The sequence below is a fragment of the Pecten maximus genome, chromosome 17, assembly GCF_902652985.1.
Source record: "Pecten maximus chromosome 17, xPecMax1.1, whole genome shotgun sequence".
Taxonomy (NCBI): Eukaryota; Metazoa; Mollusca; class Bivalvia; order Pectinida; family Pectinidae; genus Pecten; species Pecten maximus.
The window spans coordinates 27,942,653-27,966,889 of record NC_047031.1 but is presented as its reverse complement, the minus strand read 5'-3'; the positions used below and the strand labels follow the sequence as shown (position 1 = coordinate 27,966,889).

Below are 24,237 nucleotides of genomic sequence, written 5' to 3'. Positions count from 1 at the left end.
ACTGTATAATGGGATACTACTGGTCATTGTATACTGTATAATGGGATACTACTGGTCATTGTATACTGTATAATGGGATACTACTGGTCATTGTATACTGTATAAGAGGATAATACTGGCCATTGTGTACAGTATACGAGGATACTACTGGTCATTGTATACTGTATAAGAGGATACTACTAGTCATTGTATACTGTATAAGAGGATACTACTGGTCATTGTATACTGTATAAGGGGATAATACTGGTCATTGTATACTGTATCAGAGGATACTACTGGTCATTGTATACTGTATAAAAGGAGACTACTGGTCATTGAATATTGTATAAGAGGATACTACTGGTCATTGTATACTGTGTAAGAGGATACTACTGGTCATTGTATACTGTATACGAGGATACTACTGGTCATTGTATACTGTATAATGGGATACTACTGGTCATCGTATCTTGTATAGGAGGATACTACTGGTCATTGTATACTGTATCAGAGGATACTACTGGTCATTGTATACTGTATAAGAGGATACTACTGGTCATTATATGCTGTATAAGAGGATACTACTAGTCATTGTATACTGTATAAGAGGATACTACTGGTCATTGTATACTGTATAAGAGGACAATGCTGGTCATTGTACACTGTATAAGAGGATACTACTGGTCATTGTATACTGTATAATGCGATACTACTGGTCATCGTATACTGTATAATGGGATACTACTGGTCATTGTATACTGTATAATGCGATACTACTGGTCATTGTATACTGTTTAATGGGATACTACTGGTTATTGTATACTGTATAAGAGGATACCACTGGTCATTGTATACTGTATAATGGGATACTACTGGTCATTGTATACTGTATAAGAGGATACTACTGGTCATTGTATACTGTATAATAGGATACTACTGGTCATTGTATACTGTATAAGATTATACTACTGGTCATTGTATACTGTATAAGAGGATACTAATGGTAATTGTATAATTTTTACATTCTGTGATGCATTTGTCTGTATGTCGTTAGTAAACCAAATTGTATTCATGAGAGTGTATACTACAATTTACAGTGAATCGGTCAGAGTAGGAATACAGCCCCAGGTGTTGCTGGTCAAAACAATGGCCGCCAGTTACTTTCGGCCTGGAGAGATTTCGAATTCTAGCATTTAAATAATCCACAACACAAAAAATAAAGCAACTTCACAAGTTATGAGAGTAATATTTTAGAATTAAAACAAAATGTAGTCAACACAAAATAACTATAAGCGCCGTTATTGACCTAAGAATTATCAAATTGTCAATGTCGTCACACTCACAGGGGCTCGTTTCCGAATTTTCAGAAATGTAAGACACGACAACATTAAAAGTCAAGTATTTATAGAAAAATTAAATAAAAATCTTGTGAAAAATCGGGAGCATCGACATGGTTTCCGATGGTTATGTATTTTGGATTTCAGTTTTGTGGTTATTCACTGATGTTAAAGGCCTAGGCTACTGTACCTTAAAAAATCGAGCCCCTGTGAAGTTGAAAATCGTCTGCTAAGATGCGACTGGTTAGACTTGAATCTGTTTCGAACGAAATATCTTTGGAATCGTTTTCACCTACTGTCAAGACGACTTTCATTTAGAATTTAAGAACTGATATTCTTCTGAAAATAACGTAAATCCAGTCGATAGAAACATAGGCCTAAGTGTTGCCGAGGAATCGAGTCTGTCCTGTGCGATACCCGGTCAACGCCGCATCACTTCTAATTGTTAACCGTATATCATTGCGCCGAAAAACGGCTTTATTTCTTAAGTCAGAAATTATGCAATTGTGAATAATTTGCCGATATCTACAAACGTATATGAAACATAATATAAAGCCAATTTTGTGCAAAAAACACTGTATGTGATTGCTATTTATAACGACATCAGGGACTATATTATTCCTTCTGGAAATTTCGGCTGTTCCGGTATTTGAACTTGATGACGTCAGTAATTGGGGACGCGGCAAATTTAAACGCGTCTTAAGCTTTAGTAAATAAAAAAAAATATGAATGTAAATATAAGCATTGAACTATTACCAAATGGTAGTATACAATCGATATGAATACAATTTGGTTGACAGATAAATATTTCATGTCGCCCTAACACATCTATTTATCTGTCACCCAAATTGAATTCATATCGACTGTTTTTTTCTTAAAAAATCGGTGCATTTTATAGTTCATGACCGGAGCTAACTTTTCTCTGTAATATGTTATCAGAAAATATGTCAAGGTCAAGGTCCAAGAACAAGGTCAAATCGAGGGCAATTTTAAAAAATTCTAAATGAGTTATTTTTTTTAATTGCATTGCAAAGTGCATGATTAATGAAGACGAACTGTTCAAGTTTTATGGTTGTGCGATAAAAAATGGCGTAAAAATGGCACTTTGAAAAATATTCGTTTTCCCGCCAAAATTCAAATTTGTCCCAAAAATGCACTTAATTAATCTCTGCTCCTATATCTTTACATACACAGGTATGATAATTGGCACAGTGATAGCATGTACTGAACGAATGCCTACAAATTCTATTACTTTTCATTGACCTTGACTTTCGTTCAAGGTCAAGGAGGTTAAATGATCAAAAATTGAAAATTGAAAATTCTCTTTCAAACGGTTTATTTTCATCGTATATAAAAGAAAACGTTCTTTTGAAGATGTTTGCAACATTTCAAGGTCAAATCATCAAATATATATCAGAAAAAAACCCACTTTGGAAAACATTTTACTGTCAAAATTAAATATCCTACAATTACACTTGAAATGTTTTTCTTCCAACTCTGGCACCTACATACTTGATAATTGGCACATATATAGCATGACTGACTGGCTACAAAAGGTATGCAAATCTTTGACCTTGACCTTCGAAGTTCAAGGTCATAGACAAGGTTGAAAGTCAATTGATCGGTTAAAGAAGGGAAGCGAAGAGAAAAACGAAGAGAAATCGTAGGTAAAACGTACAAAAGCGTTCGTCAGAACGAGAACATGTCTGCGATCATTTTCTAGTTGGCAATCCCGTGTTTTGATCTTGATCAAATCTAGTTTGTTTTCGTTTGTTTATTCTTTTTTCGATGTAAGGTGTTTCCTCATCAGAAAGACTACCCTTGCACTTCAACTGGTCAAACAAGGGTGATTAGCAAGAGTCCATTTTCAATTGCCATATCTACGGGGTGTAATGGGAATAACCACATGTTCATCAAGAGTCACGATAAGGCGGACATAGAAACTACACTGAAGGAGATGGTTAAAGTGATAAACAGATACCTTACTGTTTAAGTAAAGACAACTTAAGATACACGGCTCATGTCAACATTTCCAATACGATATGGGTGAAGTAGAGGAAGAGATAAGAAATGACCTATTTGACCTGTTAGGTTGAAATCGGTGACGACCAGGACATATGACAGTACAGTGTGACCGGGTCTGATATCATGTGCTCCATGTTGAGACCAATTACTCGAGCAAGTCCCTGACTAGCGCCTTCGTCCGTATAACATGCGAGGATATAACAAGATTAAAGTGACGATGGTACCACTCGGAACTCCTCGAAGTATACACCCGCCACATAAGGAAGCATCCATTTTTTAACAGAAGAGCTACATGTACATTTTTTTTCAAACTTTTTTTTTTTTTTTTTTTTTTTGGCTGTCAGTGGTTATTATGACAAAGAATCTTTTCTCTAATATATCAATTGCAATATTAGACATATTTTTTGTTTTTTAATTTTGTAAAAGTATTATTAGGATTCATACGAGTCACCAAGTGATTTCCCTTCGCACTTTGCAGACGTAAATGGTTACCGGTGAACAACCTTATTTCTCTGTCCTACTCCTATGACATCTGACATTATATGTGAATCATACACAAGCTTACTATATACTTTATAAAACAATGGCAAAATAAAACGCATGTCCTTTATCAAAGTTACGAGTAGTGGATTGTGTACTTGTGCCATCTGGGTCGAGAAAAATCATTCACGCAGTCTTAAAAAGGATGTTTCAATTACTAGTGGAAACGTCTAAATTATTTCATAAAAGAATTAAAATGAAGGAGATTGTCACATTCTTTTCACATACTTGCACCTTCTTACACCCCATCCTTACCCTTCCCTTATCCACACTTCCACACTAAATAATTATTTTATTGTTAATGTCATCTTGTATATTTTGTAAGTGTTATATAATATTGTATGGAAAGGGCTTGATATAAGTTGGAAAACTTGTGCCCAATCCTATTGTATATATTTGATACAATAAAATATGTTTAAACTAAACTAAACTTTATCAAGTATTCAAATATTAAGTTGAAATCGCTGAACTCTCTATCATATCGAAACTACTTAAAGTTACTGCAGTCATATTTTAGCATAATATTTTCAGCACAACAACCGCTTTAAAAGATCACTGCCAAGATATGAACTTTGATATGAATATGATTACAGCTAAAATACGCCCGGTGAATCCAGGTGTTTGTGTAAGTATTTACTGAGGGAGTGCAATGAAATAAATAGTGTTTGTGGATGTTTGGGTATATTGAGGGTTGCTACAATATGTAACTGAATGATCATAGTAAGATGTATAATGTATGGAATTGACATGGCTTGAGCAAAGGAAATAATGGTTAATTACTTTTTAATATATGAAAACAATAGAAAATGTTGACAGAATAACTACGAATCAACAACAACAAATAAATGGAAAAAAGAAAATAAATCAACCAGTAATTTTTTTTTTAAATATACATATATTAATAAAAAAACATTTCATGAAAAATACTTGACTTGACGAATTACATAACAATTTGAATCGGGTGTTTCTGATTAATCGACACCCGTCAATCAAATCTAGGTCAATTCGTGGTACAGGTTTGTCAACATTTACAAAATGGTTGATGACAACGGAACCACTAGGCATGACCACAAGCATTATACATGTCTGCCTTCAGATGGCACAAGGAAATAAAAAAAAAGAAAAACAAATTCAAGCAAAACAAATCGTCAACATCCCAAAAGGATGTGATGGAAATCAAAGCTGGCCTGATATAAATGTAAGAATGAATAACGGGGCATATAATTATCCTATAATAAATGGCTAATAATTAACATGATGTGTGGGAAATTATGAAAGAAAATGCATCACGATTTAAATAGGTAAAACGTTGTTTAACTTAGTACAGGTAAACACCGAAACGGAGTAACGTTTCGTCGTAAAGACGTTTCAAAATGGCCACATTTTGAGTGACTGCATCAACTTAAAAAAAAACAAAGTACCAAGCCACAAAGGCTGTTGTTGGGGCATTTTTACCGTAAACAAATTATCAAGCGACAAAAGCTGTTGATAGAACGCTAAACCCCAAACAAAATACAATGTACCTAGCGACAAAAGCTGTTGATAGAACCCTTTAACCCAAAACAAAGTACCCAGCATTAGTGACCTGATAGGCCAGTGACATTTAATCAAATTATTGAAGTGATATGGGTCAGGCAGCGGTGAGAGAACATTGTCCTTGACAGATAACGAGGGTTGACATCATATTAGACACCCTGGAATGTAGGTATCCTATATGACCCGAACTGAGGGGACACAGGGTATTATATCAATATGGGAATTCGATAACATAATTATTATGTAACATTTGTCACAAAATCGTGACACAGAAATATTATATTTTAACATGCTACACCTCCGAAACAAAGTAAATTTAATTGATTGAAAACGATTATAATAGATTACAATTTAAAACTCATACTTTACGTTAGCAACACACTCAATAAACTAATCTTATTCTGTCACATTTCTCTATTGTGTGTACATGCTCCATGCAGATTAGCGATCATTATTGGGACGATGTTAGTTTTTTTTTTAAATTTATTTCTGTATTGTGGATGCAATTATATGTATTTTGTTAGAAACAGTGTACACGCTGTCTGCGATGTAGCATATCTAATTAATTGATTGAACATTATACTGAAGCAACAGAGAATACCAACAAAATAACAATGAAGGAGGGGGGAAGACAGACACTGACAATTAACACAAAATAAGACAAAATCCAGTTCTTTTAAAATGTGACTACAGCTAATCATAGTTTAACAACAGTATTACAATATTGAAAAAATCGTTTGTGGTAAAATTATTTTGTTATTGTATGTAACTATAGCACTTGTCAATCTCTTCCTATCCAATTTTTTAAGAATAACACAAACCCGTGTCTTCAAGAGAAGGGGAAATTATATTTGCACTAACCCAGTGATTAAGCTAATTACCATTAGAACAAATGGGCCTCGACGTTCCGGATGGCAAGCGTCCTCTAATTCATCGCCTTACTTTGTTTTATATCAAGTTCATTAAAATAGTTTAATTAACTTTTGCCTAAATTATTGGTATAAATAAAACAAACTAGTCGTGTACCCAATGACCTAGTCCTGTCTTCTCACAAATAAAGGCACAGATGTACAGAAGACAGCGATAAGCAGTGTTTTAATTAAACAATGTGCCTGACAACAGGGGTATCTTGTCATATATCGGTATCCACTTACATTCAGGTTCAAGATCATAACTGTAATCTCAGCGTTATCTCCAGGTTTGTAATTACGTTCAAATCAAGTATTTACATAATGGCATAACATGACCATCACCCTTGAATGCCTCAACACTATCTTTAATTGCACAACTTTGTTATTTTCGAAATACAATATGAAACTAAATTGTATGTAGATTGTCTGTTTTATAACCATAATGAATATGCCATTCGCAGCATTTTTTTTTTAATTTAAACTTAGTTATGTATTTGTTATATTTACTAATACCGGCCGGTAGTAATCAGTATTTTTTTGTTTTGCTATATGAAAGTTAACATGGTTGTTTTATATCAGAGATAAGCCGGTGTACCCTTAAATCAAAATGCAAGCAGTAGATTGACTGACAACACACCTACTCTAGTAAAGGTTCTTTGATGTCTTTTAATATGCTGAATAATGCCAGGTTTAAGGGTCAAGTGTCCGGCAATGGTTTTACCTTGTTGTATGTCTTGGGTAATGGGTTGAGGTGTGCGAAAATATGTTGCTGCGCATGCACCTTCGAGAATACTCGTGATGCATGCACAGTCACATGTGTTCGGCGGTCATTCATTCCACTCTCTCACTCAGGGAATATAAACATGTACACACCTGGCCAGGACTGGATTGTGTAATGAGAGATCACAAAATACATATACGAAGTTATTACATTATTACCGGTGAACTATTGAAAATGATTCATTCTACAAAAGTGATATTTTTTACTTGTGAAAAAAATGTTACTTTTTCTGATATTTTTCACTAATGAAAAAACACTTTTTTCTGATTTGACCAAGCAATGCCTTGCTTGCTATCAACAGAATATCTATCATCACCCAACAGTATCTTTAGTAATAACACATATATTTCACTATTGTGGCTAAGATTCTTAACTTTTTCACTGGTGAAAAATATTTGGTATACCGAAGACACTGATAGATATCCTCTTTGCAGTCAAATGTATAATCCGTAAATAATATCAGAGAATATCTTCAGCCTCACGAAATGATATAAATCTGACGATAGTTGAAACACTATTCTAGAAATACTTGCTCGTGTTTTGATAGCATTGATTCCGTTTTAGTTTCCATCATTTGATACCAAAGCATTATTTCTTACATACAGTAAAAGTATATTGACTAGTGTAGAGATACGAAAAAGTTCTGGATATGTAAGGATACCTATGTTTATGATATAACGCCCCTTACACAACAAAGCAGTAGTGAATTCATTTCAGAGAATTCCTACAAATGATTACTACAAAAATATACACCCAACAGGACAGGCATATTAATCAAAAATAATAAGAAGATATTGATTGGTTGAATATCACATATATTTTAACTTGACTGTGCCATTTGAAATGACTGATCAACGCAATCTAAGCGTGTTCCGCTGTTTTCGGAGAATTTGTGGTTGAAAAGTAAACGTCAAGTGAATATTTTGTCCAAAAAAAAAAAAACAAAAAAAAAAACAAAAAAAACACACAATTCAGAATTACAGCAAAATACCCATTTATCTATCTTCGCATCGATCGGGAAAATTGGCAACTTTCAATGAGGTGAATACAAATATTAGCTCTTATTGGTCAAAAACGAAAAAAAAAACTTATATTTTCTTTGCAAAATCTAATATTTTATTGCAAAATCTTATATTTTCACTGCCCAAAGCTGCATTAAAAATGTAAGTTTTTTAGTTTGACAAATTTCACAATAAAATAATTTTGCCTCCTTGTAATTGTAGTGATTAGAAAGGAAGCCCAGGTTTATGATACAACAACACTTACACACTACAGTAAACAGAATAACAAACACTATTTCCTATACATCTTTATTTAAAGCAAATACTTCAGGAAGTGCATGTCTCCATTTCACACTATACATTTGTACATCATGAATGTTAAATGGCTGAAGGATCACCGGTGTCACTACTCTCAGTATAGCGATTATATAACATACACATTGTAAACCTGATTTACGTCGCTATATAACCTCAGAGCTATTATACTGATAATGGATGTACATAGTGTATGTTAGCAAACCGACAACAGCTGTCTACCTTGGTGCAAAGTGGACTTTCGCGGAAAGATAATAGGAAAAACATGGTATACAATAAATAGACTACGGATTATTTTGACAAAGATTTTAATACAAGATGATGTCTGGTGAAGAGGAAAACATTGATGTGTGCTCTTACTCTCACGACGGACCAGTCCTCAATTACAGTGATGTGACAATGTTGTTGTTGGAGTTGATTTATTATGGCACTGTAACATTGTATTTCACGATTCGATAATTACACTACAATGTGTTTGGTGGTGATTTCCTTATGATTCAGGCAATAGGGAAGCTGCCCATATTAGCCACTCCACATTGGTTTCCTTTGTTTCTAGACATCATGATATAACCGTCCATTCCCCAGCTTGTCCCCCAGCTGAAACAATTGAATGATACATTTACTATCACATAACTCTCTTTATAACCGTCCATTCCCCAGCTTGTTCCCCAGCTGAAACAATTAAATAATACATATGTTATTACAGAACTATTTTTATAAATGTGTGAAGATGACAGATACATGTTAAACTTTTAATTGAAATAATTTTCTATTTAACATTTTACTTGTAAACGTACTGATCAATATGTATAACTTGTAAATCTGTATTGGATAATGCTATAGTATTCGCCATTAAAATTACGTATTTGTAGCAATTACAAAGACATAAACAAGACCTGATTGAATAAAGATAGCAATGTTGAGTAATTTGTCTTTAATCTGAAAGAGTGGATTAGAAAAGGCAGACTGACTATAGAAAAAAATCACTTGAATCTTCGAATTTTAAAGACTTAAATATATCCTACTAAGCCAGAAGCATTTCTCAATAAAAAAAAACGGAATAGTTTTTAGGTCTGAACATTTAAAATTACAATCCAAACAGGACAAACCTAGTTTCATGTTGCCCATTGAAGACAAAAAGTAGTTAACAGTGCATTTCCATCAAATGGTATCTGCTGCTAGAAACCGAAACGCTTAATTCTTAAAGATTTCAGTTTCAACATCAATATCTAGAATTTGCAAGTCACCTTTATATTTTGAGTCTATACTCGTTTTGTACGATACTATATGTTTACCATTATTATTTCAGAGAAATGTTAAGCACATAATTTGTATTTGCGCCTTGTGTAACTCCGATATTGCGGCCACGGACAGGACATGCCAACATTTCAAAAACAGCAATGAGAAAATAACAGTAACACGGCCCTGAATAGTTAAATACGATTTATGACCCCTAATCGTCTAGCAAGAAATACCCGCTAATTATACCAGTGCGCCACATCCACGTTCTTGAAAAGGTCTTTTCAATTGCACAACAATGGTCGGCCTGATGATATGATGAGAGTGACAAATAATCTGTTAGATGATATGATGATTCAATGTTTACTACATACATAATATATATCTCTCAATGTATAAGATGCTGTTTATATTGATGTATATATGTTAAAAGTGTATCTTATTTCAATGTTACCTGTTTTTCATAAGCCAGTAGTCGGTTCCGTTTAGTGTCCCGTAACCTACCACCAGTAGGGAATGGTCAACAATTTGTTTACAGTTTGGGTCGTTCAGGATTCCGCTCTTGTACATTTCGAATGATTCTGTCGCCCCATCAACCGCCACAGCGATAGGGCCTATCGTCGCAACAGCCTTCTGTAAAGCGAGTTCGCTCCCCTTATGAATTGTTCCATATCCGGTCAGAGTAGCTCCTACATTCTTCTTTTGGAAATTACATTTCCCATTCTAAGCAATAGAACATATTTTTTTTCAGATTTTATTCCAAAATTGAGCATATCAGTGTTTACTTTTATATAATCAATTTATGTATTGCTTTATTGATTAATTTACCATAATTAAAAAAGTATTTCTTAAACCATCCGATACTAATGTCCTATTTTTCTTGGCATGTGTGTACAAGCCTTCGTCAATGGCCTCTGTATGCTATAATATAAGAGAATGTAATGTTTTGTTTTCTTTTTTGGTCGAAAATAGATATACAAATAAATTCTCTTACCTACCCAGTATACAGATAAGAGAGAGCCTATGATGTTGAATTGTGTTGTAAAACGTCTAACATTCCCATTATCAGGATAACATAAAGTCCGTGGTGTTAATTTGTGTTGTAAAACGCCACACCTTCCCGGTATACGGAATGATACTAATTTGTGCAAAAAAAAAAAAAAAAAATTACTTTCCCAATATCAGGCTAATATAAAGTCTATGATGTTAATTTGTGTTGTAAAACACCTTACCTTCCCGGTATACTGACAATCTAAAGTATATGATGTTAACGTGTATGATAAAACGCCTTTCCTCCCGGTATACGAATAATATAAAGTCTGTGATGTAAATTTGTGTCGTAGAACGCCTTACCTTCCCGTTGTAAGGATAACATAAAGTCTGTGATGTTGATTTGTGTTGTAACGAAAATGTCCTACCCGGTATACTGATACCATAAAGTCTACGATGACAATTTGTGTTAAAAGCCTTACCTTCCCGGTATAAGGATAGGAGGCCTGGGTGTCCACGCCTTTATTTTTGATGATGTATTCATAAGAAGATATCATCGACCCTCCTTCACAGGCCTGATTACCTTTAGAGTAACAAATATGACAAAACGGTAGATAAGATTGATGCGATGATACACAAGTTCATGTATATGTCGAATAAATAATATGAAAATAGTCAGTGATATTATAGGTGCAAAATATAGAAATAACGAAAGTGAAGCAGCAAAATTCAGAATAAATGTGAAGATATACAATAGAGGATACAACTATTTAATCAATTTCCTTTTGTAAGGGTATAAATTCGTCTTTAACGAAACTAATGAAAACACGAACAATCCTACTAATGTCTTAACATAAACAGCCGCATTTTTTTTGGTATCGTCTTTCTTAGCAGAATTTGTATTTTTATTTATGTTTTTTTTTCAATTTACTGATACACATTCTAGATTGAAAATTGTGATTTTTTAATGACATTTTTGCTTCTTTCCATCCAGATTTTTACGTTTATGTTGACCCTTTTTCAAGTTTTGCATTGTGTCCTATGATCACGTTAGGCCCTAAGTATCATTGACGTGTCCTAGATGGACGAAGCAGTTATATAATATTCATTACATCACTAACGAATCCTAGAAAGACGAAACAGATTATGATGTACCTAACATCATTGACGAGTCCTATAAGGACATAACAGCTGCTTGATGTCGCTATTATCACTGACGAGTTCTAAAAGGACGAAACAGCTGTATGGTGTCTCTAACATCACAGACGAGTCCTACAAGGACAAAACAGCTGTATGATGTTCCTAAAATCACTGACGAGCCAGATCAGGACAAAACGGCTGTATAATGTCCCTAGCATCACTGACGAGCCATAGAAGGACGAAACGGCTGTATGATGTCCCTCACATCACTGACGAGCCAGATCAGGACGAAAACAGCTGTATGATGTCCCTAGCATCACTGACGAGCCAGATAAGGACAAAACGGCTGTATGATGTCCCTAGCATCACTGACGAGCCATAGAAGGACGAAACAGCTGTTTGTTGCAGTTTAATAAATTTTGGCGCTAACATATCTTACTCTGAATTGGTTTTGAAAGGCGCTTACATCCTACTTGTCTATTGTACAATTCATATATATATTTGTTCTGTTATATATCTCCACCTCGACCGAAACTCATTGCTACTGACCTTCAGCACTTGAACAATCCATCAGATTCTGAGCGGACAGAGGGACCAGCTGTCCCGTGATATTGTAATGCTGTCCTTCCACGGCACTGTTAGCCGTGAACGCCCAGCAGGATCCGCACTGGAACTGTGAAAAGCACAAACAGTTACATTTGAACGTCCATTGTATAACATTAGTCTTAATATATTATATTAGTGATCGAACGGAACGGGCAAATGATTTACTTGATAGTGTATGTTGACTAAATTTGTCATTTTGAAAGATCTGAAACTATCACAAATTTTAAATTTTCAATTTATTGATATCAAACAATAACATGTTAACAATAGTGTAGATTTTGCTCAATATCGATAAAAGGGAGCAATAAGTGAACATGGAATACATTTCCGTGGCGACCATTGTGATGAGAGTAATAGGACCAGCGGGGATGTCAGCGTCGACAATGTCCTTCATCATCTAGGTAGTTTTTGATAGGATTAAATTCGTCTAGGATAACGTTATATTTGCAACATGTAATGAAAAGGATAAATATGTTTTAAAAGAATTTCCATTCATAAGTTTATCCCTGCTTTCGTTCGTTTTTATACATTACTAATTATAATACATGAAGTGTAAGACGTTACTAATTGACTTACCTGATTACCTACTGGTGTGACCCATCCCTTCGATCTCCAGTTTACCTCCTTAGGCAAGTCTGTGTCAGTAATGTCGGCTTTTATCTCATATTTGAAATTTGTATTTTGAAATGCTGATTCCCTCAGTCTGTTTATATGTGCATTGTTGATGCCATTGCGAGGCTGTAACAAAAGAGACAGCGGAGTTATTATTTCAAGAGAGAATTGTACTATTAATTTCTGTTTTTGAAATAAAGGATTTACATTAAAAATATTGTGAAGCAACTGATATGAAGCACTCCTCTTTGCTTGGAAGGATGTGCGTGAAGTTGCTGTTAGATGTCTGATCTGATCTTCAATATCTTAACTCTTATGTCTGATGTAATCTCCAATATCTGAATTTTAATGTCTGATGTAATCTCCAATATCTGAAGTCTGATGTCTGATGTGATCTCCAATATCTGAAGTATAATTCTGATGTGATCTCCAATATCTGAAGTCTGATGTCTGATGTGATCTCCAATATCTGAAGTCTGATGTCTGATGTGATCTCCAATATCTAATGTCTGATGTGATCTTCAATATCTAAAGTTTGATGTCAGATGTGATCTCCAATATCTGAAGTCTGATGTCTGACGTGATCTCCAATATCTGAAGTCTGATGTCTGATGTGATCTCCAATATCTGAAGTCTGAAGTCTGATGTGATCACCAATATCTGAAGTCTGATGTCTGATGTTATCTCCAATATCTGAAGTCTGAAGTCTGATGTGATCACCAATATCTGAAGTCTGATGTCTGATGTTATCTCCAATATCTGAAGTCTGATATCTGATGTGATCTCCAATATCTGAAGTCTGATGTTATCTCCAATATCTGAAGTCTGATGTGATCTCCAATATCTGAAGTCTGATGTGATATCCAATATCTGATGTCTGAAGTCTGATGTGATCTCCAATATCTGAATTCCAATGTATGATGTGATCACCAATATCTGAAGTCTGATATCTGATGTGATCACAAATATCTGAAGTCTGATGTGATCTCCAATATCTGAATTCCAATGTATGATGTGATCACCAATATCTGAATTCCAATGTATGATGTGATATTCAATATCTGATGTCTGATGTGATCTGCAATATCTGAAATCTGATGTGATCTCCAATATCTGAAGTCTGAAGTCTGGTATGATCTCCGATATCTGAAGTCTGAAGTCTGGTGTGATCTCCAATATCTGAAGTCTGATGTGATCTCCAATATCTGAAGTCTGAAGTCTGGTGTGATCTCCGATATCTAAAGTCTGAAGTCTGATGTGATATCCAATATCTAATGTCTGATGTGATCTTCAATATCTAAAGTTTGATGTCAGATGTGATCTGTAATATCTGAAGTCCGATGTGATCTCCAATATCTGAAGTCTGATGTGATCTCCAATATCTGATGTCTGAAGTCTGATGTGATCTCCAATATCTGAAGTCTGATGTGATCTCCAATATCTGAAGTCTGATGTGATCTCCAATATCTGATGTATGAAGTCTGATGTGATCTCCAATATCTGAAGTCTGATGTGATCTCCAATATCTGATGTCTGAAGTCTGATGTGATCTCCAATATCTGAATTCCAATGTATGATGTGATCACCAATATCTGAAGTCTGATATCTGATGTGATCACAAATATCTGAAGTCTTATGTCTGATGTGATCTCCAATATCTGAATTCCAATGTATGATGTGATCACCAATATCTGAATTCCAATGTATGATGTGATATCCAATATCTAAAGTTTGATGTCTGATGTGATCTCCAATATCTAATGTCTGATGTCAGATGTGATCTAAAATATCTGAAGTCTGATGTCAGATGTGATCTGTAATATCTGAAGTCTGATTTGTTCTCCAATATCTGAAGTCTGAAGTCTGATGTGATCTCCGATATCTGAAGTCTGATGTCTGATGTGATCTCCGATATCTGAAGTCTGATGTCTGATGTGATCTCCGATATCTGAAGTCTGATGTGATCTCCAATATCTGAAGTCTGATGTCTGATGTGATCTCCAATATCTGAAGTCTGATGTGATCTCCAATATCTGAAGTCTGATGTCTGATGTGATCTCCAATATCTTTAATATCTGAAGTCTGATTTGATCTCCAATATCTGAAGTCTGATGTCTGATGTGATCTCCGATATCTGAAGTCTGATGTCTGATGTGATCTAAAATATCTGAAGTTTAATGTATGATGCTTTCTCCAATATCTGAAGTCTGATGTCTGATATAGGAAGACATCAACAGGAGGAAATTTAGGCAGGAAGATAAAAATACATAATAAACATAGTTATACTCACCCTAACCGTGTCGCTGTACTCGTTAATACCCAGGGTAAATGTGTACAACCCCATGGCAGCCTCTTTGTTATGCTTTCGAACTTTCTCAACATTCTTAGCCCAAACTAGCCGCCTACAATTGATAATATATCATCAATGTGAATAATATTAATTCAAAAGTGAAACTTCGTTATATCAGGAACATAAAGATTTAAACTAAATCTATTGGATATTAACGCGGTTGCTAAACAAACGTACACACACTAAAATAAATAAATGTTAAACAATGTTATTTTACATTACCAACAGCGTTCACCATTGGATGGAATAGCCATTTTCATGTGGTACTAACAGAAGAGCCATTTAGACAGGTACGGTTGGAATGCTCATTTTACATGGGTACTAATGTCATAGGTATTTTGATGGGTACGATTTGGATAACCATTCTGATCATTTTTTTTATTGTACTGGTGATATAACCATGTTGACGGGGTACAGATGTAATAGGCATAGTGATAAAACACGTTTACTGGCCGTTGTTAAAATTATTACCACTTCCGTGTTTTTGACCAATGACACGTCTGCATGGTTAGTTTTACGACTTTTTCTGCCCCATAGTTTCTGTAGTAAGATGGTTGATTTATTAAATTTACAATACATTGTGTCTTACCGTATCCATTCCTCATCGGGGTCGTATGTCTTTTTATACAATGTCTTGAACTCCTCCCATTGCCTCTCTAATTCTGTGTCTGTGGGCATAGACGTAACCATTGCCAACAGAAGGAACAGAGCAGATACCTGTAAGGATTGTACAAAATATTAGTAATCTTATGGATATCAGTAATCTTATGGATATCAGTAATCTTATAAATATTAGTGATTTTATAGATATTAGTGATTTTATAGATATTAGTGATTTTATAGATATTAGCAATCTCATAGATATTAGTGATTTTATAGATATTAGTGATTTTATAGATATTAGTGATTTTATAGATATTAGTGATTTTATAGATATTAGCAATCTCATAGATATTAGTAATCTCATACTAATTGGTAATTTTATAAACATTAGGAATATTCTAGATATTTAGTTATTTTAAAGATATTGGTCACTTAATGAAATTTAGTATGTTTATAAATTTAAGTATTTTATAGATATGAGTAATTTATATATATTAGTAAATGTATAGCTATTTAGTTGTCTTATAGATATTTGTAATGGTATAGATATTTAATAATCTTATAGATATTTGTAATTTTATAGATATAAGTAATTGTACAGGTATTTAGTAATCTTAAAGATATAAATATTTTTATGCATATTTATAAATGTAGTAATTTAATCTATATTAGTTGTAATTATTTTGAATATATAAGTAATTCTAAAATTCGGAGAAAAAACCCATAAGATAAGTCGTAATTAACGTTCAGGTATTGTATTTCTAAAGACACCTTAAGTACATGTGTAACAGTCAACCTGCACAGGTAAAATGTCTTCATGGCAATTTAGGTGAAATTCAGGTCAATATATACATGTCAAATTGACCTTAAAAGAGCCTTATAGTCAATTCATGGAATTGACCTGAATTTGACCCGAAATTTATCCGAGTTTGACATAAAACAAATTTCATGTCAAATTCAGTACATTTTCAGGTGAATATTTCCTCAGGTCAAATTTACCCCAATACATTTTGCCAGTGTAATATAACGATCTTATCTTCCTAGGACCTGGTCTGATCATATTACTTGAATGTTTATCAAAAGTCTCCTGGCGATGTATATTTTTATTAATATTTTGCTACTGTTTCAACGAATGTGAGTTGGAGTTTCATTATCATGCTGTTATCTTTAGTAGTTTTTAAATCCGCTAAAATATGCGCATAGTACGTATAACCCAACAACAGTTATTCAATTAAGGAATCGCGTAATAAGTTTCATATCTCCATGATATTAGGAGTGGCGATAAAGGTTACTTCATTGTTGTTATAAGGATCCTACCCAATGCCCATTACAAAAGAATACTTAATCAGCATAAAGGATGATTTTGTTCGAAATATGTATTTCTTCTTTTTCTAAGCAACTACAGTTCTTGCTTACGTCACCCATGACACTGCCTCCTGTTTGAGAATAAGTTGAGCATTCACAATTGTAGCAAATGTTTCAGTTTATATCATTTCGTCATAAAAAGTAGTGGATGTTCTTCAAACTCGTCATCCACATTGACCAATTCTGGTTTCAATATATCTGACCGACAGAGAGGTAAGCCACATGATGCGCAAGCAAAGCGACCTTTGAACAGATTAACCTGCAATTGGCCTACTTCAAAAACGCATACCCAGCTGTGTGTTAATACATGTATGATATAAGAGGAAACAACTTATATAAACCTGTTAGGAACTGTGTTATAACAAATGGTTGTGATAGATAGCTAGGTATACCCACATAACTACAACAAACGGGATCATTACAGTGTACAAACCGTATTGTATTTACCTTGATCATCAACATCTTCAATGATTCGTATCCACAACAGGTAGCAAACGTTGTCGTAAATGAACTGTTTATTTGTTAGTGATAGGTGTGCGATAAAGTGCAAACTATAGTAAATGGATATTATCTTAATTTCACGTGATGCAGATTTGATGATAGAACACGGGACTCCCGCGTTTTAGTTTATCTGATAGTGTGTTTACCGCAGATAAAAACGGTCATATGCATACTCGTACGTTATCTAAATATTTTAACAGAAACACGTTGATATAATCTTAATGTACCAAGTTATCATTGCCTTTAACTTTTCATTAATCGTCCTTTACAATCATATTACAGTCCTTTAGTCTTTCTTGACCTGTCGGTAATCCCCGACTCATCCCCTCATGAGTATTTACTACGTATGGGGAGGTCATGTGTACCTGTTGACTTTCGTGCACATTTTATACATTTCAATTGTTACTAGAATAAACTGTAAATAGACACTATGTTGATTATTAAGAATATATCTTCAAATATACGCACATTTATAACAAACATACTTAATTTTAAGGCATATCTACATACATACGTTATATACTTTATACGAAGGATTAGTAATGATAATATACATGGTATGTTTTTGATGTAAATGCCGTGCGAAAGGGCGAGGTATATATGGATGTGTGAATGGGAGAGAGATCGAGAAAGAGTATTATGCCTACATGCACTGGAATGATTGAAGTATGGCGAATGATAACCCTCTTACACGAGGACATTGATGTATATGTTTGCGACTTAGAAAAATAAAATTTATATGAACCTAAAAAAAAACAAAAACACACACACACACACACACACACACACACACACAAAAAAGAATATATCAGATGCCATTTTGAAAGCGGCACTTGTTACCAATTAGTGATAAACTGTTTCCTGCATCATCATTGTTTTCAGAGAAAGATATGGTTGTATACAGATTATGACATCATTGTATACTAAACATATTCAGAAGTATTGGATATATTACTGTTTCATCAATAGATCATCCCAATTCCCATAATGGTATATGGACACTCCAGGTGTTTCTAGTCACCTGTCGTTGCAAGTTGTCCAGTGTGACGTCACAGATACAGGTAAACAAGGGAAATGGAAGGCGACTAAGGTCACACTATCATATAAACTGAAGATACAGAACTAATTGTGATCTCACTTGACAATATGTATCAAGTAATCGATAGGCTATCAGTCAGCCACCTGTTAAAGGTAAACAGAGTTATGCCCCTTCTACGCTCGTAACTGATAATCCGTATTCGTGTAAACACCTGAAGAACCGAATCTAAAGACGAAAATATGGAATATACCTTACCTGCTCTTCTTCTTATTCAATCATGTGTCATCCAAGGTAAATATTTCATCTTAAAATGATTAATTTTTACATGAAATAAAATTTACAAGAATGTTTTTTGTACAAAATATAAATTTATACCTTGTAATTATACGCAATAACGCATTTAATGCTTAACTGATACTTTCAAATTCACTTATTACAGTTTCGACATGAAAACAAAACATAAAACATATAACGAACTCTTACATTGTTTATATTAACTGATTAATACAGTTGTTGTTATGTTTAGCGTCAACTTACGTTCTCGCTTTCATCTTTCATCAGGACATGAATTTTATTACTTGAACTTGAATGCTTGACGCTAATTAGTAGCTGAAGAATGCAAGTTGATAAAAATATCCCTCGGGCCTGTAAATATTCTACAGAAATTCCTTTTTAGTTTTTTAGTTTTTTTTCTATATATACCTTAATTTGTGTGCGGTCGTTTAGAGCCAGACAACACTAATTATAAGCTGTCAAGAAGAATTCCCTGAAACAAAAAGAGAAGAAATTAAAAAAAACTGAATTAAAAATTATTTAATGTCATTATTGTATGGTAAATGTGTAAATCATTATGACTGTATTATAAAGTCTTGATGAGTTATTACCAATATTTCTATTTGTAGGACTGTTCTTTGACACTATGATGTCGGATTGTTACGGTATCCCATTTATGTGTAATCTTCAGAAAAAGGGAGATAACTACAACCAAGATAACACCAGCCCATTTATGGCTGCAAGTTTAACGGAAACTGGAGACTCCAATAATATCAACAACCATCAGAGTGTTTCCAATCCTGCTTCTATGTCTCAACACCTCAGTTTTAATAATGGTCAAAGTATGACAACAGAGGTGTCGCATAACCAGGAAGCCGTTCGGAACCCCTTCTTCCAGACACAACAAAACATGGTCTCCGGTGGATTGGCGTCCAGCATGCACAGCATTGGACATTCAACTAATTATAATACAGGTGATTTTCGGCGTATTTATGATTTTTTTCAATGTCCAAAGTGTATAATGAACTACGACATCATTAGGTATGAGGGTGGACATTAATAATTGAAATAAAAAAAGCTTTATTTTTTTCGATATATTTATAGAATCTATCTTATACCTGCCTTGCGCGTTTAGTGAAATAATATTATACATGTATATCATACTTATCTTAGACAAATTCATTTCAATACGATGAATGATATGTATACTGATCTTGAAAAGAAAATATTGACGATTCATAATCAGCTACAATACATCGAAGATATAACCTGAATAATACATACTGAAATACAGACCCTTCAAACTCATTCAAAAGATAATGTTTTCTGTAGATTCATGTTTCTACCAATATAGTCCACTCTCAAGCTATTGTATAAATGTGCCGACTGTTTGATATATATATATATATGTTATATTCAACTAGTTTAATTTAATTTTCCGATCTTGTCATTGGTCAAGAATTCGAACTTTGACCCGAGCTGCAATTGTTATTGACGTCATCAATAATCAAATGACGTCAAATCACCGGGTCGCGGGGTCACCAATACACCGTATTTGCATACGCGAAATAAGAGACACTCACTAGAGCTCGTGTCTTTTGTAACTTTAAGAAATAACTTCCAAGTGAGAATTAAGTTCCATATCCAACAACAACTCGTTGTGTAACCTCTATATATAGTACATGTATATTATACTTATGTTGATACTAATTTAGGCCACCTGGCTGAAACAATGTTCTCATCGGGGATAGTGTCCGGCTCGGGCAACCCACCAAAGTTTGGCCCTGGTGGTATGACGAGCTTGCAGAGTACGATGGCACAGTCAAATAGTGTTCAAGGTTTGTTGAAATATTCAATTAGGCGTAAGAATTATACCTGCAGCTTAAATCGCATGATCGTAAGAGGCGGCTAAATTCAGAATTATCTTTAACAGCTTTCTTCTTCCTAATATCTCCATTGGCACCGTCTCACGTTTTGCCTTTAGCTGAAGATACAGAAGCATGATTTATTCAGTGGTGGCTCTACTGTAACTCTCAATTTGTTTTGAAACGTGTTTATAATTTCATAATCCTTACTCTAACTCACGAAAGTATCCGACCCTTAGTATGACATACCCAAGTCATTAGAATATCTGCCCCCTGATTGACTCTACCGTTGTAAGAAATACCGCAGCCATTGCGATTGCCTTGCGACATGACAGTTCAGTTAGGTACGCAACAATTTAAACTAAAACGGTTGTTAAATTTGCAACACAAAATTCGCTGTCTTGTAATTCTTTTTTTTTTGTATAGATAGGATGTAAATCGCTATTAAACGAGACAATTATACATATATATCATTTATGGCTATATATGACATAAGGCTATTCTATGTAGAAATAGTTCCATGTGTGTATTCTTTAGGTGAAAGACCCGAGGTACAATCTGAGCTATGGGAATTTCCAGGGTCCTTAGGAATGTCACATGGAATCTCTGGAGGATCAGGAGGGAGATCTGATGGAATATCTGGTGTAAGAGGGGAGACACAACATATCCCTTCAAGTAAAAGCGTACATTTAAATACGTTAATTAATTTCAATAAAATAGACTACGAGGACAATATTTCACATAGCCACTAAAAAGTATTGTTGAATAGTTTCCTCTTTACCTTTATTCGACAGATAGTCCTGATTGCATTTCGAGCGCCTCCCGTATCAAAGAATCTATGCAACAATCTCAACCGATGATACATTCCAAAATACTATAATACATAGTTATAAGATGTACAAAATACCTAGAGTTTTGACACAGTAGAGTACAAAGAAAATATCACTGTATATCCCTTGTGTCTACACAAATATGTTATGCTTTATTAGTGTTTAATCTAATTGTGATCATGGTAAAATGACGATAAAATATCTATAATTCATCGGTTTATTTATCTAGATGGTTTATTGTCGATAGGAACAGCCACGACTACAGGTGATGACCAAGACACTGGTGTTTGTTAGGTAACCTGGACACGATGTCGTCACAGATGTATAACCATCGACCCCAACAATCTGTGTCCTGTCTGTACCTGTAGTAAGTATACAAACAATACCTATCTGTATCTGTAGTAAGTGTACAAACAATACCTGTCTGTATCTGTAGTAAGTGTACAAACATTACCTGTCTGTACCTGTAGTAAGTGTACAAACACCTGTCTTAATTATTGTTCTTGTTTCTTCTCTCAGCTCGAATAATAGAGGAAAGAAGGTCAGCGTTGAGAAACCCGAGGATCCTTCCATATATTCAAATATTAATGATTCAGTTTTACTTTTATACTTCTCTTCCATACATCAGCTTGTATACAACCTGCACCAGTACAAGTAAATTCCATACGCTATTGTTATGATTCCAAATAGCTTCCTTTTCATAAACGTAATGGTATTTGTTTGATATAGTTACCTTCTGGATATTACTTACAGAGTAGATTCTCTTTTTATTTCGCATATCTTATTTTAAAACCCTATGTGTGCCTTCTTTTGAACAATATCACTGTACATGTATTTATATCATTAGATGGTGACAGCAAACAACCCCACGTAACAACGCATGAACAAAGTAGCAATGGCGAATCCGATACCAGTAAGTACCGACAAAACAGGTTATTAATTATTATATGACTTAATATCATATTATGTCAACTCCCCTATTAAAATTTAATTACCAAACGGACTGTGCAATCATTTTTTTGGGAGAAAAGGTAACTGGTTGTACGAACATTTAAAGGCATGTCAGAGATAGCCAATTCAGCCAGCCGTTCATTCTCCGGTTATTCCCGACGAGGTACATCGGTATAGCTTGCCAGTTTGTATTTAAAGTACAATTCATTTGAGGGAACAACACGGGGAAAACGAAAACTGCATAATGAATGTATGTCATACACGAAACAACGGATAGACACGTACAATGCATGTGTATGTAACTGTTGACTGACAATAAAGATAGTAATTGTCGTTGTTAAGTGATATTTACTTCCGGTTTCCATTCAGAACAAACCGGATGTCGTTCCAATCCTAGCGACTGTCCGAGCCAGTGTGTCGGATTTGATGAGGCTGGATGTACCATCTGTATCTGCGGTAAGTTTGTCATGTGTACATGCAATTAAAGATTTTAGCCGATACAGTTTATACATACCTTGTGACAAAAAGGGATTAAGCACCAGACAAACTATAGAACTTATAAATAATTGACAAATTAATAAATAATGAAAATAATATTGTCATGAAATTATCACTTATTATATCGAAAATTCAGTAGCCCAAGCAGAGACGGACTAAGACTTTCTAAATTCATTTTCCCCCAATGAATTAACAAGATACACTACTTTGAGAATTACTTTACAACAAGATATACAATAATCCATGCTTGTGTTCAATTGATCATGATAACTATTACCGGCTATATTTCATTTTTAAATATGGCCTTATTTTGAATTGTTTATGCCTTATTTTGAATCTTTTGAATCGTCTTTTCGTTCAATGCAATCAAAAATGACATCTCTAAAATCTTCATAATTTCCATAATACATGCTTTCATTCCACAAGATTGCAACTTTCTGTAAAAATCTTACATTTGGGACAAGTACATACACATGGCTTCATCTATCAAATATTCAAACATATGGAGATCAGATAATTTAGTAACGAGATAGCATGCAGGTAAAACAAAGTAACACTAACAGACGAATTTAGGGAAGTGTAACAATTATGACTTTATCATTTCAGAAAATGGCAAGTCGTCGTGGTATGAAGACATTTGGAGTTGAATGTGATACAAATATATTATGTAAGCATTGTCTACAAAATAAACATTGTATCGTTGTCTTGTGTATCGTTGTTTATATAATCAGTCTTTATGTTAGACAGTTTAAAGTTCTTACGGACAGTAAAATCCATCGTTCATCTTTAATCGATTAGTACATTGTAGTTAAGGATCTCTAAGTTTATATTTAAACACGATACAGATGTCCGTGTAGTATGTAATACTTCGTCGCAGTGATATCATTTACATTTTCATCAATTAAGCGATCTATTATAAAACTACACATACTGAATAAATGGCATAAACA

General features: G+C 34.2%; 2 protein-coding genes and 1 long non-coding RNA gene across 4 annotated transcripts; 2 read left to right on the top strand and 1 right to left on the bottom strand.

The window, feature by feature from the left end:
• Nucleotides 1-8,403: 8,403 nt before the first annotated feature.
• LOC117315277 (cathepsin L1-like) lies at nt 8,404-15,616 on the bottom strand. Its single transcript, XM_033869424.1, has 7 exons — nt 15,585-15,616; nt 15,303-15,414; nt 12,977-13,195; nt 12,344-12,467; nt 11,137-11,237; nt 10,119-10,387; nt 8,404-9,022 (listed from the first exon to the last, which is right to left on the bottom strand). The coding sequence occupies exons 1-7, from the start codon at nt 15,614-15,616 to the stop codon at nt 8,923-8,925; spliced, it is 957 nt and encodes a 318-aa protein (XP_033725315.1). The 3' UTR covers nt 8,404-8,922.
• Nucleotides 15,617-19,040: 3,424 nt separating this feature from the next.
• LOC117315276 lies at nt 19,041-20,203 on the top strand. The gene is made up of 2 exons (XM_033869423.1): nt 19,041-19,161; nt 19,773-20,203. The coding sequence occupies exons 1-2, from the start codon at nt 19,110-19,112 to the stop codon at nt 20,201-20,203; spliced, it is 483 nt and encodes a 160-aa protein (XP_033725314.1). The 5' UTR covers nt 19,041-19,109.
• Nucleotides 20,204-20,855: 652 nt separating this feature from the next.
• LOC117315051 lies at nt 20,856-23,989 on the top strand. Of its 2 annotated transcripts, XR_004529670.1 has the most exons (6): nt 20,856-20,981; nt 21,546-21,683; nt 22,086-22,205; nt 22,686-22,751; nt 23,159-23,245; nt 23,894-23,989. It is a non-coding gene; the product is annotated as an uncharacterized LOC117315051 (long non-coding RNA). The 2 variants fall into 2 exon arrangements; XR_004529671.1 differs by lacking the exon at nt 21,546-21,683 and having other exon boundaries at nt 23,894-23,959.
• Nucleotides 23,990-24,237: the final 248 nt, after the last annotated feature.

Excerpts from the sequence above, each read along its gene's own strand:
- LOC117315277 (XM_033869424.1), bottom strand. The coding sequence starts at position 15,616 with ATGGCTATTCCATCCAATGGTGAACGCTGTTG. Across the intron at positions 12,468-12,976 it reads TCACACCAGTAGGTAATCAG|TTCCAGTGCGGATCCTGCTG; the intron begins GTAAGTCAATTA and ends TGCTTTTCACAG. Across the intron at positions 11,238-12,343 it reads GGATTGTTCAAGTGCTGAAG|GTAATCAGGCCTGTGAAGGA; the intron begins GTCAGTAGCAAT and ends GTTACTCTAAAG.
- LOC117315276 (XM_033869423.1), top strand. The coding sequence starts at position 19,110 with ATGGAATATACCTTACCTGCTCTTCTTCTTATTCAATCATGTGTCATC. Across the intron at positions 19,162-19,772 it reads TCAATCATGTGTCATCCAAG|GACTGTTCTTTGACACTATG; the intron begins GTAAATATTTCA and ends TTCTATTTGTAG.